This window comes from Diceros bicornis, chromosome 9 (assembly GCF_020826845.1).
Source record: "Diceros bicornis minor isolate mBicDic1 chromosome 9, mDicBic1.mat.cur, whole genome shotgun sequence".
NCBI lineage: Eukaryota > Metazoa > Chordata > Mammalia > Perissodactyla > Rhinocerotidae > Diceros > Diceros bicornis.
The window spans coordinates 55,073,458-55,088,785 of NC_080748.1; the positions used below are offsets into that span (position 1 = coordinate 55,073,458).

The window sequence follows — 15,328 nt, forward strand, 5'->3', positions numbered from 1 at the left end:
ATAATGGCATTAATACATTTTTTTTGGATTTTGGTACTGTCTGTGCCTCTCCCTGTGTGTGATTCTATCCATATTGGGGTAAATATCATTATTTCAAAATCTGGAAACACATTCTAAAGCATTTGGTATTCATAAACATAGCAAGAAAGCATTACAAATAGCACAATAACTACTATAAACTATCCAATTATAAATTTAATGATTTGAATATGATTTTTTAAACAGAAAATTTATAAAGCAGGAACAAAAAATAGAAACTCTGATTTGATAACAGGTAATTAGATAGTTGAATTGAATACAACACAAAAAATTTATTTAAAATAGACATATTTCTCTTATTATGAATACAATTAGCCTGAACATATAAAATCATATTCAAAAAGAAGAGAATTTGCTTTTTCATATTTAAAGGTTTTTTAAAGGAATACATAATGATACTAAACTTTCAGTCATATCAAATACACTGACTCCATATTATCTACATTCTCTATTACCCAAACATACTTTAAGGTTGTTTGATGTTTTAAATCTATTAAACAAAAATCTAAATATCTTAGGCTGAATTTTCCCATGTCATAACCACCTCACAAAACAGAAATACACAATTATAATTAGTAGATATTTGAGCAAAAGTAAAAAGTATACAGTCTGAGAATAAGTGTGAGCGTGTGGGGGGACAGTTTTAGTCTACATCCTTAAATTATAGTATCATATCATGTAGCCCTGTGTGAATGGCTAACCTTCAAGTTTCTGGTTTTCTTTTTCCATTCGAAGCAACAAGATTTGTTGGTGTATCGCTTTTCTCCACAAACTCCTCAGTTCTTCTGACTTGTTTCTTTCTTCAACCTTTTCTGGGTCATCTTCATCAGACATGAATATAACCAGCGGTTCCTCCTCCATGGTTGGAGCAAGAGGAGACAGTGGCAGCAGCTCATTCCTATCCAGGCCATCTGCAGAGAAGAAAACAGTGAGAGGCATTCCTAAGCAGTAACCCAGACTACAGAAGTTTTCTCTAGAACTGAACCTCTTTCATCCTATATTCCACCTTTAAAGCTTTTCACAAAGCCACTCTCCCAGTAACCGCTAGTTTCTGGAAGTAACGATTTAAGCAAATTCACTAGACTGAATTCCCCTTCCAGATTTCCCTCTCGTAGTGAAATGAAAGCATATGTAATTTCACCACTTCTTCTTTCTGCACAAAATGACCTATGAGATAGGTGCTCCAAAACAAACAGTTCTTTCCCCAGAGTTCAAAACTTCTGCAATTTATCTATGTATATTCTCGAATTGTGCAAAACAAAAAAATTAGTAGTTACCAGTGATCTCCTAAGGTCTACGTCCACCATCAGAATCCACCAAGAGGAAAGCAGCCGAGCCACTCGGCATGGCCTGGCTCAGCGCCTCTGCTCACCCCTCCTGCAACACTTTCTCACCCAATTCCTGGAGTTCATTCTCTCCCTCTGCTCCAGGCCATCTTTTGCACTGTTGCCAACTGTTTTCCTATTAACACGTGATCATGTCTCTTAAAACATTTCAATGGTTTCTTATATCCCAAAGAATGAAGTCCAAACTACTAGGAACAGCATAGAGATCCCATCCAACTCTGGCCTCAAGAAACCTTCCCTTGAGTCAATCTCCCATCCTCTGCTCCCCACCATGCTGAATTTCTCATGAGTCTCCGACCCGAAAAGTTCTCTCCAATGACTCCAGAGCATTGCTAGTCCCTCTTTCTGAAACACGCCTCTACAAGAAGTGAGTTTAAATAAATATCTCACTTTTCTATAAATCTTTCTCTGACCACTCTAGGCAGAGTTAATTTTATCTCTAGTAATGTCTGTCGTTTTCTTAGTTTTTTTTTTTCTTTATTAATGGACCTCTGCCCTTATCCTTATTATTTATTTTCTTAATAAACATAATTTTTAAAAAAATTTTACTCTATGGTTCTTTTTCTAGCATCTTGAGTTGAATACTTAGTACATTTGAGTTTCAGCTTTCTTGGTTTTAGAATTGCCCTCTAAATACCACTCAATTTTGATATGTAGGGCTCTGATCATATTTTCTTCCTTGTAGTTTCTAGGAATACAGCTTTCAGTTTCCAAGCACACGAAATTTTTTAGTTGTCCTCTAATTCTTCTCTCCCTCCCTTCCTTCCTTCCTGCCATCCTTCCTCACTCCCTCCGTCCCTCCCTCTCTCACTGTGATCAGAGAATATAGCATAAATAATCATGATTGTCTGGAATTCATTTAAAAATCTTTGTAGCCAAGTACATAATTAATTTTATGACTGTTCCATGTGTGCTAAAAATGAATGAATTTTCTCTATAGGGGGCAAGTGTCTGTATAAATATTAGATCAAGCCTGTTTAATTGTGTTTCTCAAATATTATCTATATTTAATTTCTTTATATTTAATTTTCAGAGAGGACTATGTTAAAATCTCCCATGAGAGCTATTGATTTATTTATTTCTCCCCAAAATAATGTTAAGTGTTATTTTCTAGCTCTCAAGACTATATAATTATGTATTCTCATCATTGTTATATCTTTTTGTTACATTTACTCTGCCCCTTTGGATGTTTTTGCTTTAATTTCCAAGACATCTAATATGCAGAGAGCTGCCCATGCTCTCTCTTTTGGTTAACATTTGTCTAGTGTATCTGTATCGTTTCTTTATTGCTCAACATTTCTATGTCACTTTGTTTATGTGTGACTCTCATAAAAGGGTATGTTGCTTTTCTAAGAATAAAAAGATCTGTAACTTCTTTTCTAGCACTATCGTAGTTCCTGGTTTTGGAAACTCACTCACTCATTCACTCCTTCATTCAACAAGCATTTACTGAATGTCTAACATGTTCTAATGATATCTGAGAAGTTAACCACTGTATCAGACATAGAAAGAAGTCATTTCTCCACTGGAATCACTTAAATTTCTTTGTACACAAAGCCTTGCCTTCCATTCCCTAAAATATGACCCTAGCAAGGAGGAATTCTTCAGTGAGTACCACACAGACCCTGCTGCATTGCCGAGGGAGATTTGTTCATGGGAGAGGCAACCCTGAGGAAAATGCGCTGCCGCCAGGAGATCCGGCGAGGAGTGACAGGGGTTCCTCCAGCATTTAGGGACTCGTTGCTGCAAGTAGACGAGGTCCTTTTTCTCCCCTCTCCATCACTGTAGAAAGCAAATAAATACATAACTTGTAAGGAGACCTGCATAACATGGTTCTTCACAACAATATGGTAGCACAAGCCATTCACAAGTTCTGCTGGGCAAGCACAAGCCACAGGCAACACGGAGCAATGCGTCACTAGGCACACTGGTCACCCAGGTCACCGCATCCTGGGGAAAATGCAGTCCAGCCACAGCCCAGTCATGAGAAGCTCACTTGTTTCTACTCATTCCGTAATAGCCAACCACTCCAAGTTCTAATCCGACGAATAGAAGTACGTATACAGAGGAGCAAAGGTTGCTTAAGTAATGAACTCATGCAGTATATTCTAAACAATGTAAATATTCCATAAAAGGCTCCTAAAGAGCTTTTCTTATCACTCTTATAGGATAGGCTGATAAAGATAGCTTCTAGTTAAGATCTGTCTCTGAATTGTTAACTACCAGTAGCTGGATCATGGCAGAAAGTAACCTGAATAAAGGCAGAACGGTCAATGTTGGGATTATTGTTAGATGACATATTAAGAAAAAAACTGTGGTCAAATAAGATTGGATAGGTTAAGTTGAGAAACATTAAACATATTTCTTTATTGCAGGACTTCTTAGAGACTGTAATATGCTGGCATGCATTGTGACTCTCCAAGGGGGAAATAGCACAGAAACTCCCTAACTTATTTAAATTATTTGACCCCAGAATCCCCTTCCCCAACTTTTGAGAAGTGGGGGGTGGAGGTGTCACATTTTTCTACATTAGTGCTTTGTGAAACAAACATGCAGAAATGCTGGTCTGCTTTAAGAATTTCATTTCCTAGGAAAGAGCACTCTAAATTATGCTATGCCTGTTTGAAATAAAAAGTCATTATGACTCAAACTTACTTTTGAGACCAATTGTGTCAGCAGCTGGAACACCATGCAATAAGTGGTGCTATTAGTGATGGGAATATTTTACTTTTTTAAGTTTTAAAGTCTCTGAGCTTTCCTGAACGTATGATGACGATATCAATATTCACAGGTGGTGATTCCAACAAGGGGAAGGTACAAGACTTTTTGATGGTGTCAAGAAGTATCAGGACTTGGGTCAGAAACGAAACTCAGCTAGAAAAGCCACAACCCTGCTCAGATACTCAGAGGAACTCAGGAGTGCTGAGGCAACCAACAGTCAGGAGAGTAATTCAGCACTTGCTAGTCATATTTTTATTTACTGTATATATCCATACCGACAGTTATCAGGTAATTTAGTTATTTCTAATTTCGATCTATCTTTCTGGAAATATTACTTCTGGATTAGCTAAATTAAGGTTAAGAAAAAGACATACCTTTGAGCTCTACACAGACAGCAAGGGTCATGATGTATCATGATACTTCAGAAAGTAGCTGATACACACATCTCAATGTAGTCAAACCCCCTTTGTTATGTATCCTGAAGAAAATTAAAACCCTAATATGTGTCCACGGTGCAAAACTCCCTGCAATACTGAATAAGTATGTTCATCTTTACTTCCATGTTGGGAAGCGTTAATTCAAGTACTTCCCCTCCAGAAACCATGACTCAAATGTTCTATATATAATAGTCATATCTTAATACACACTCTTGAAGTACCTGTATCTTCTTTTTTTTTTTTTTTGGCTGGGAAAGATTCGCCCTGAGCTAACATCTGTTGCCAATCTTCTGCTCTCTTTTTTTTTTAAATCCCCAAAGCCCCAGTACATAGTTGTATATTCTAGTTGTAAGGCCTTCTACTTCTTCTATATGAGCCGCTGCCACAGCATGGCTACTGATAGAGGAGTGGTGTGGTTCCACGTCTGGGAACCAGGCCCGGGCCACTGAAGCCAAGCACGCTGAACTTCAACCACTAGGCCATCAGGGTTGGCTCTGTATCTTCATTTTTGTAACACATCTCACTGGCAGTTATTTGCTAACTGCCCAGTTTAAGGATGTATTACTAGCTCCTAGTGCAGTAACTGGCAAATAATAGTAAGCACTCAACAAACATCCATTGAATAAATTAATATTGTAAAACCATATGAAACATTAACTCAGAAGGTTAAGTAAAACGGACAAAAAATAACACTGGTTAGGCTAACATGTCAAGAACAAATAAAAGATCTACCTTCTTAAAACCCTTTGTTGGTAGTCATGACTTTTAAGTTTTTCTGGCAAAAAGTTCTAATAGCTCAGTTTCCCAAAAGACAGACTGAGGTGTTTATAGCACTGGTAGGTATCAACAATGACAATACTATTAATAAATGACAAAAGGCATCTTTTTTCCAAATAAGTGTTGTTCCTTTCCTACATAAGGGCATCTAATTTCTAATTTAAGCCTAGAAACCTAAATTAAATGAAATATGTAAAAGCACCTATTTCAATGCCTCACAGGGTAAGTGTTCAACAAATATGAGCTTCTCTTGACTTTTTATTAGCAGCTCTAACAAACAATACTAGAGTAAACCAAACCAAAGGATTCTGAAACTTTTCTATTTTAATGCTGGAATAAAAAAAAAAAAATCCTTTAAAAATCACCTTCCAACTCACTGTTAATGATATATCAAGTGTTTAGATAGTACTAAAAATAAAACTGAGAAGTACCCACGCCAGTTTCATTATCACCTGTAAAATACATGGTTTTGGGGGAATATGTTATAAAACAGGTGCATAAAGTACCCTTACATTAGCCCACTATTACATATTTGAAAACTTCATAACATCTAAAATTTTTAATCTTGTAATCTAAATAAATTGCCAAATGACACATTTTCCTCCTATGTCTGGAATTTAATGCCCAGTAATAAGCCAAAAATTAACAGCCAAAATATAAGAGCATAATATATTGAAAGGAAGAATTTAAATAACAGACCATTGGCCCCTTATCTTATACTAGAAAACGACCGCCTGGAAAAGAAGTTGCGTGGCTGAGATAAGGCGAAAGCTGCTCTGCTTCACTGAATCAGAGAAGATACGTATTCAGAAGCTATGGTTAAGATAAGGGTCTCAACAGACAGTGCACATACCCAACTTAGAGCACTTTAATTTTTGATTGCATTTAGTCAGCAATCTGACATGTCTGCAGTGGTAATTTCAAGAATCAGAACCAAATGAAACACTTGTGTGCATCAAAATCCTTACATCCCATCTTGGAAACTGCACTGGGATGAGGGGGAACAGTGTTTTTGGGGATTTTTTTTTTTTTGCTTTTCTTATTACATTAGTTTTCACTTTAACCTCTCCTTCAACTAAACTTAGCAGGTAGCCAAGTATAATGTCCACTTTTTGAGTGAAAGTAAAAACAAAACAACATGTGGTATTTACTATCGTAATAATCAAGCTAACACAATAAGCACGTGCTATGCGCCAGGCATTGTTCTAAGCAGTTTACAAGTATGAACTCATTTCATCCTCAGAGCAACCTTATGGGGTAGGTGTTATAAGTGTTCCCATTTTTAGTGGGAAAATTTAGGTAGAAAGAAGTTAAGTAACTTGCCCACATTCCCACGGATAAAAAGTGGAGGAGCCAGGATTCAAACCCAGGCAGTCCAGAATCCAGACACGTAGGCAATGTAGTTTATCACACCAAGGTAAACACTCTTGGCATTAGTTCAGACAAAGCTCTGCTGAATCTCAAAAACAAAGCTGTCAGGACTCCCAGGATCCTGTGTATTTCTGGTGAAAAAATCAGTTTCTAATTAGCATTAAGTCTCTCAGCCAATACTTCTCTTTCCATTTTTTAATGGAATAATGTCATTTATTTCAGCAGAGAAATAACTTCAAACTACTATTAGATATTCATTTATGTAAATGTCTTAATCCTTTTCTTTGCTTTTGAAATCATTGCATTCCAAAATGTAAATACTTTATTTTTAAATAGGAGGATCAAATCAAAAACACATTATATGGTGGAATATACATATATTGGTATATTTATTATCTTTACATTTTAAAATGAAACAAATTAGAACCATTCTCTTATTTTCTCATATAATCTTTTTCCTCCTTCTTTTGTATGTTGGAATATCAACATGTGCATCATAAAACTGTTTCCCAAGAGACATATTCAGGAAAAGTATTCTGTGCCAGCATTACCTCTAGCGAAAATTTATTAAATTAAAAATGAATAACTAGGAAGGAAATACAACGTGGAGAATTCCCACCTATTTCTGTATTGGTATATTCCATATACACTATTGCCTATTACCAGTCACCAATTAATCAAGAACCGCAGTCTGTGAACACAAATGAGGGCTTTATAAGGGGAGGAAATATCCTATATTATGTGTACCACCATGTAGGCTGGGAGGCATTTCCAAGTCCTTCTGGATATAGCATTAATCAAAAGCTATGGATATGATATGAACTCTCCCACAGAGCTTCAGGATAACTTTTGATGTATCTTTGACCAGTTACAGCCTTCACCACATCAACTATTAAGTTAACACTATACTTCTTATGTTAACACAGAATTTTAATGCACACTTGCCTGCTTAAATAACAATTCATTCACTGGATATTGTACTTAATGAGGGTGCTTTAGTGACCACTCACAGGGACTCAACTTTAAGAAGGATGCGGTCATATTTTATTTCTCACCAGGGCAACATAGATACACTTTTCACAAAGGTAAACTCTTAGGCCAGGGGCAGCAAACTGCTGAGCAGCAAACTGCCCCCCACTCCCCAATTCCCTAGTGCCCATCTAAAACTACTAGGATCATAAAGTCCAATAAATGACTACACACTGATTAAATCTGTATCTAAACTGCAATGTATTAAACTCAAGATAGAAACAAAACTTGATTAATGTGATAGCAACTATTTAACAGAAGTCTGAAAAAGCTTTCTCTTTGTAGATGCCTGAAGAAAGGCTGCACGGAAAAACAGAGTGATGAAACTTTAGTTTTTTTCCACAGGATCCACAGTATAATTTAACACATAATCGCATCAGGTGCACTAACAGTTTAAGTCCTGGCTTTCAACTGGATACATATCTATCATCCTATGGAAAATCTTTACTAATTAAATAAAATTGAGATGGAACTATTTTAATGGAAATCAACATATAGCATCTGAGCTATGAGTCAAAAGAGAGAGACTAGTCAGTGGAATGAGGTGTAAAAAAGTGAGGAGAACAAAGAATTTTATTTTCTAAACTCTAAGCTGAATGCAAATTTTTTTTTAAGTAAGTAAATTCTTTCCATTGGAATTTAAAATATCTCTGGATAGCTCATTTGCTTATTCACATCCTTATAACCTAAGATTAAGAAAATAATATCAAGCAAGATATTAAACCTCCCTGTGGCTCAGTCTAACCAAATGTAAAATAAGGAAATTATAGGCCAGATGATCTCTAAGGCAATAAACAGACCTAATTCTATGCTGTTGCAGAATCTAAAAGGACACAAAATAAAACTATCATTTCCATTAGGCTTTTAAAAGTAGATAAGAAGTATTATCTAAATGGTCTTACACCCAACCATAAAAAAAGTATAGGTCAATTACAAGTCTCAAAAAGGCATATTTTATCTTATCGATGTGGCCAAAATAATTTTCTGGAACATTTTTCTCCTTGAACATCTCATTCTAGTCCAACCTATAATACTGTGTTTTTACTCCAGTTAGAAAGAAATCTAAATGTCAGTAGCCTCAAATAGGAAGATGGGCATGTCTGTTTTTCATTGGGATCATGATATGAGAAAAGCATAGAAACTAGAACAAAGCAAAGAATAACCATTTTCAGTTAAGTTGTTGAACGGCGATTCTGGATGTTTATCACAAAAAGCATGCGGATCAAGAGGAAGAGACGTCACCACAGATGTGGTCAGACTTCCATAATAAGGAAGTAGGTGTTTTCCTGTGTCCAGACCAGTGAGAAGTCTGGAAGGCCTCAGAGTAACCAACATGTCAGGAATTAAGAAGAACAGAAAGAGACTAACAATCCTCTTCAGGTGAAAACCAAACTTGATTTTATGAGCATGTTTCTTTTAGGATCCTCATTTTTGCATGATCTTGGGATTTGAAATAAACTCCTTGTACGTACATATGTACCTCCCGACTAGCAAATTCACTTCTATTAATTCAAATTAAAATCAGGCTTTGATTTAAGGCCACAGCACAGTCTTAAGGAAATATCAACACGGAATAGAGTAGAAACAGGATTTCTGTTTGCAGTCAACATGTTATATGATCATTCATGATCTCTGATTACCCCAGGCGTCACATTTTCCATACTATATACCCATCATAGCCCCAGATGATGGCATGCATTCAGGAGACAGCCAAAACTGATTTTGGAACTAATGGTGATATTTAGTTGGAGAATTTATGAAGTTTTTAAATGAAAATATCAAGACCTCTAATCACCTTGATTCTGAAGCGGTGTCCTGTCTAGTACAACAGGAAGATAAGAAATGGCATTAGCACACAGAAAGAGGCATGTCCAAAACCAGGATTTAGAATACAAAGGCATTCCCATAAGTCATCAATAAAGCATAGATAGGTTATTTCAATAATGAACCATAATGAGTGATTATGCTATTTTTTTGTCAGTGAATATGAAAGAGCGGTAGGACCAAAACTACACCACAGAATCAGCAAACATCTTATTTTCTCATTGAAAAATCTTACAAGTGAATAGAAGTAATGCCTATCACTTACTTTTGACTAATGAATTTCAATATAAATAATTTTTAAAAATAGGCTTAAAAGTTGAGAAGCAATTATAAGGAGTAATAAAGATGCTTTTTGATAGAAAGGATATATTTGATAAACGGATGTTACATAAATATATCGTATCATCATACACAATTATAGTTTAGCTACTAAACAGTGAAATAACATTAAATTTTTAAAAATTAATTCATAGTAACATAAAACAAAATATACACTTATTCCCTTTCCTTTATCATTTCAATGTTGTGCAAATGAACCTACTAATCAATAAACCATGATATTAAAAAAGATCTTGGTTTCTTTTTCTCAGCCTGCTTACAAACAATCACCTAACACGTTTTTAATAATTCAGAATAACAGTCCTGGAGAAGGATGCCTAATCTGAATTTAAAATTTCAAATTAATATGCTTTTTAAAAAGTAGTATTTGTTAGCCTCTATGCTAACCTACCCTATACCTTACTTGACTGTGCATATTTAGAGATCCACTCCATGCAACTAACAAGACATGAGGTACTCAAGTGAAAAGAAAATTACAATCCATAGTATTATGAACCTTCCTCTCTCATTATTCTGGAAAGTTTCAGATATCATGGTAATTGTGTCCATATGATGTTTTCTCTTAAAGTAGTGCTAATGAGAGATGCAGAGTTCAGAAATCACTGGATTGACCATGCTCTTGAATATCTTCAACCTTAGGAAATACACACTAAAGTATTCAGAGTAAACGGACATGATGTATGCAACCTATTCACAAATGGCTTAGAATAAAAGAATATATATGCATATATGTATGCATGTATATATATGTAAACAGAGAGCAAATGTGGAAAATAAAGCGAATGTGGCAAATGTTAAAAATTGATAAATCTGGATAAAGTATTAGCAGTTCTCCATAATAATTTTGCAACTTTTCTGTAAACTTGAAATTATTTCAAAATACAAATTTAAAAAATATCCTCTCCAAGATTGTAACTAGTAAATTTATATCTAAGTGACTTACTAGTTGAAATAAACCTATTAAGAGTGAATTTTGTCCAACAATTTTACTACTTTGTAGACAGTCATCAATAATGCATAGGTACGTACAACTAAAGCCATGTACAATAATATCCAGGACAGTACTCTTTCAATAGCTAAAAAACTAGGAACAACTCACATGTCCATCGCCAAAGAATGGATACATTGTGATATGCTAAATGGAATACTATACAGCAATAAAAATTAATGAAGTGCACATAAAAACAGGGATGAATCTCACAAACTAATGTTCAATGAAAGAAGCCAGATATAAAAGAATTTATGTTGTAACATCCCATTTATATAAAGTTCAAAACCAGCCAAAACTAAGCTATGGCATTTGAGGTTAGGATCAAAAGCGGCAATTGGGGGGAAAAATAAGGGGAGCTGCAGGGTGCTGGTAGCATTCCATTTATTGACTGGGTGGTGGTGACATGGGAGTGTTGACTCCGTGATAATCCATTGAGCTGTATGCTTACGGTTGGGTACTTTTTAATGAAAAAAAATTGTAAGTGTTTTTTTTTTTTTTGCCTGTTGATTCTATGCTGTCAATTACAGAAAAACATATAAAAAGTATTTAAAAATGTATAAAAAAGTGCTCTCTGATTTTTAGAATTTCTCAGAGCCATGAAAACATTACAAAGTATGCAAAATTGGATGATGTTTAACGATCCTACAAATTTAAAAGTTCACCATTGAATATAGCACTTCAAATAAGATACCTGCAAAAAAACAAAATTTTTCAATGCAAAACTTACATATATTTGCCCTCTGACTTCAATATCCTTCTTTTAGAATGAGGTATAGAGGGCTAAAGGAAGCTATAAGCAAGAATAATACATACGCCTAAGAAAAACTACTGAAGATGAACATATAACTTTATATTAAACAGTATAAATAATCTTTTTTAAAAAGTTACTGCTTTTGTACTCCACATCTTATTCATAGTCAACCTTTGACCTTCTTAGTGGCTTTTCCTAATTTTCAGGCATGGTTCTATTCCCGTAAGGAAACTAGGATTCTCCAGATGCTCACTTGAACGTAACAATTAAGAAACTGCAAATGGGTTTCATTGAAAGTATTGTGTTCTTATTAACAGGTAGTACTAGAGAGATAACGCAAACTGGTATTTTTATGTGGACATTCTTGGTTCTCTAAATTCATTGCATATTCCACATATATTATACTATTTTTGTGGCTAACTTCCTTTAAGTCTTCTCCCATAAGGTGGTCCCTGAAAAACCCTTTAAAATCAACTCTTCGTCAACTTTCTTCATTAGAAATTCAATGTTTGAACATGACTTTGTACTAATTCAGAGGAAAGTTCAGATTCAAAATTTTATCAATCCAATACTAATTATTCTTCTTGGACTGAAAAAAAATTGACACACATGGACAAAACATAGATATAATTCAAGGATTAATCTAATTTAACTAGTTACTGAGAGTTACCTATTTATAAGCTAACTTTTGGGATTTCCTAAGCCTAAAAGAAAAGGAGGCCAAAAGAATATCCAAGAAGATTTTAGTGGCACACAGCCTGGTTGATAGCAAGTATTCCTCTCCTTGACTACAAGAATTGCCAATTGAAAAACAGCTAGAAACAACCCAAATGTCCACCAGGAAGAGAGTGGATAAGCTGTGGTGTATTAAATGGAATACTATACAGCAACAAAAATGAATGAGTTAAGCTACACACAAAAACAGGAATGAATCTCATAAACTTCTAAGCCAACAACAATCTCTTTAGAAGAATTCCCACCTTAACCAACCTCTTTCCAAAGGCTGGACGACTTCACTGAGAATTTTAATGATCAGTAGGATTTCATAAATTCCAATTTTAAAAAAAGGCACTTCTCCAAAAATCACTACATTTAATTTTGTGTAGCTATAAGAGCAAAGAACAAGATTTAACAGGCTACACATTTCCAATACTTGGGACAAAACAAAACAAAATCAAATGTCTACAAGATTCAAGAGATCCCTCATGCTATCTGAAACAGTTGCTATCAATATGTTCCTGTACCCATATGTGACTTATACCGAGATTCAGAAAAGTAAGTCTATGTCATTGAAAAAAAAAAATGGCTAGGCAATATTCTGTATACTTAAAAAAAAAAAAGATATATTGTATCCATCACTATAGTACAGTTGTTTAAATCAGTGGCTTTTGGGTTCCATAAGATATGTCCAGAGAGGCTAAGAATAAAAGGCATGTTCAGGGGAGGTTTGATCAGTAAGTGTTGGCACCAGGTCTTGTTCCAAACAAAACAAAGCTTAGACTCTGGGGCCCAAGGCAAAGAAACACACAAACAGTACAAAAAATACAATTCAAAAAGTAAGATAATTATGTCATCAAAAAGCTTTGAAAAACTGGTTTTAAAAGTTTTTCTTCATAAAATTAATTGGAATTGAAACCAGCATATTAGAAACAGATTAGAATAAGCACAACATATGGATGCATAAATGTCACTCCAAGATTAATTAGCCACTTTTTAGTAACATATCAGTATAGCACTGCAGAAAATTTTGCTTTGCACACAGAGGACACTGATCTCACCTGATTTCATTTTCATACTGTGGGGACAGTCTACCTGAATTCTGGTAAAAGCTTTTCAGGAAAGAGGGGGCAGTGAAGGAAGGGGCAGAGAAGGAAGTGTGAAGACTTGGAAGACTGGAAGAAGAATTACTCTCCTTGTGAATGCGCCGAACTGATGGATGAATGCTGAGTACAGAAAATACAGCAGATTTGTCTTAATTTATATTTACGCAAAATCTTCATTCACTATGAAAATGCATATAAACAGGTTCTTGCTATTAATTTAATCTTTCCTTTAAAGGCTCAGGACTGGATCTTACATGGAAAAAAAAGAGCATGCAGTTCACTATTTAGATGACTATGACCCAGTTCACTCTTTCACAAATTGAATTCCTCATCTATGTAGTATTTCTAATCATATGTGTTTGTCTCTAAAAAATTCTTAATTTTATGACAAAGTGTTTGTTTTAACATGCAAAAGACACTTCAAGGGAAAAAACTAGGAAAGCACAAATAATTACAGGAAACAGGTTCTAGAAGGAAAAAATGATTATCAGTACTTCAAAGACTTACTTATTTTAAAAATATAAACCCTTCTAAAAATTTAAGAACAACATGTTTGGTTGTTGGAAGTCATCATAATATCGTTGGCTTAACAAACATTAACGTCCATGTTCTTTCCTGCAGCCTGTGGAATTGTGCAGCCATGGTTTGATCCCAATCCCTAAACCTCCTACAAAGCTCTTTTTCTTTTAGAAGATTCTTTTCATAGTAAGTTTTTACAATGATACAAATAGCATCTTTTTATGTTGATAGAAATTATTTGAGAGTATACATTATAAAATGTGGAAAACATAAGGAAGAATAGAGACATCATTTATAGTCTAAAGTAATTCATGTTTTAAATTCTTGAAAATAATTTTTCCTGGAAAAAAGAGAGTTATTGCCTTGGGTAAATATAAATGAAGCGATCATAAAAAATCTTGATATACACATGAATACTTAATCTTTTTCATAAAAGAAGATCTGAGGATAATTAATTCTGTTACTTTACTGTATTTTTATACATCTTAAATATCTTATTTTTAATCTCAAATCATTCAGAAAACAACAATGAGGATAAAATTGCATCCTTAAAAGAAATGCTGGTAAATTTGATAACAATTGATATGAAAATTAACTTTCTTTTTACTTAGAGTTCTGGTTTGTTTTTTTTTCTCCAACTGGGATCCCTAGCTGACTCTGTTTCCTATATCAAACTCATAGGTAAAGAAGAGAAACAAAATTAATTCTAGGATATAAATTCTGATTTATGCTACACAGTAAGAAGTATAATCATTCTACAATTCCAGGATTACTTCCTTTATTATTTCTTACCAAATGCCAAATAATTTTGTTAAATTATTTCTTACATATCATGTAAGATAATTTCTGATGGATACTTCCTGTCAATTATGGTATGTGTATTCTTCTTTACAGATATCACTTTATTCTAGATAAAATTTTTAACAATTTTAATATTTGGCTTTAATTTATTATGAAATAAAATGTAGCCAACTTTGATCTCATATATGAAGGCAATTTCGGTGATCTTTTTAACCTTTGTATTTTACTGTAACCTAACAGGAAGGTCTACTGCTATGTTATTTTCAAATTTGCTGACTGTTTCATCAGAGCCATCATCAAGGAGACACTGAGTAACACGTGTTGTCAGCAGATTTTTCAGACAAAACAATTACATGATATCTTGTTTTCTCCATTTTTCTGGAAAAATAAATGTTTCCATCCAGGGTGCTTTAACTCTTCTCTTTGGGTGTGTCTTAAATCTTGCCTTGTTTCCCTTGGTAACTAAGGTTTTTATCATTCAATTTATTTTTATGGTCTTTCTAAAAACTAAATGTTGGCTCCAGCATGAAGTCACAGTCAATCTTAACTCCAGAGTGCTC

General features: G+C 34.4%; 1 protein-coding gene across 3 annotated transcripts in view; it reads right to left on the reverse strand.

Moving 5' to 3' along the window:
• TBC1D4 (TBC1 domain family member 4) overlaps positions 1 to 15,328 on the reverse strand; it is a 180,243-nt gene that overhangs the window by 21,898 nt on the left and 143,017 nt on the right. For 2 of the 3 annotated variants that reach the window (XM_058548309.1, XM_058548308.1), the window contains 2 exons: positions 3,010 to 3,167; positions 741 to 950 (listed from right to left, as the gene is read on the reverse strand). In XM_058548309.1, the coding sequence (XP_058404292.1) occupies positions 741 to 950; positions 3,010 to 3,167 (368 nt within the window). Of the gene's footprint in view, positions 1 to 740; positions 951 to 3,009; positions 3,168 to 9,515; positions 9,540 to 13,403; positions 13,569 to 15,328 lie in introns of all 3 variants that reach the window. The other variant, XM_058548310.1, reaches the window with a different exon arrangement.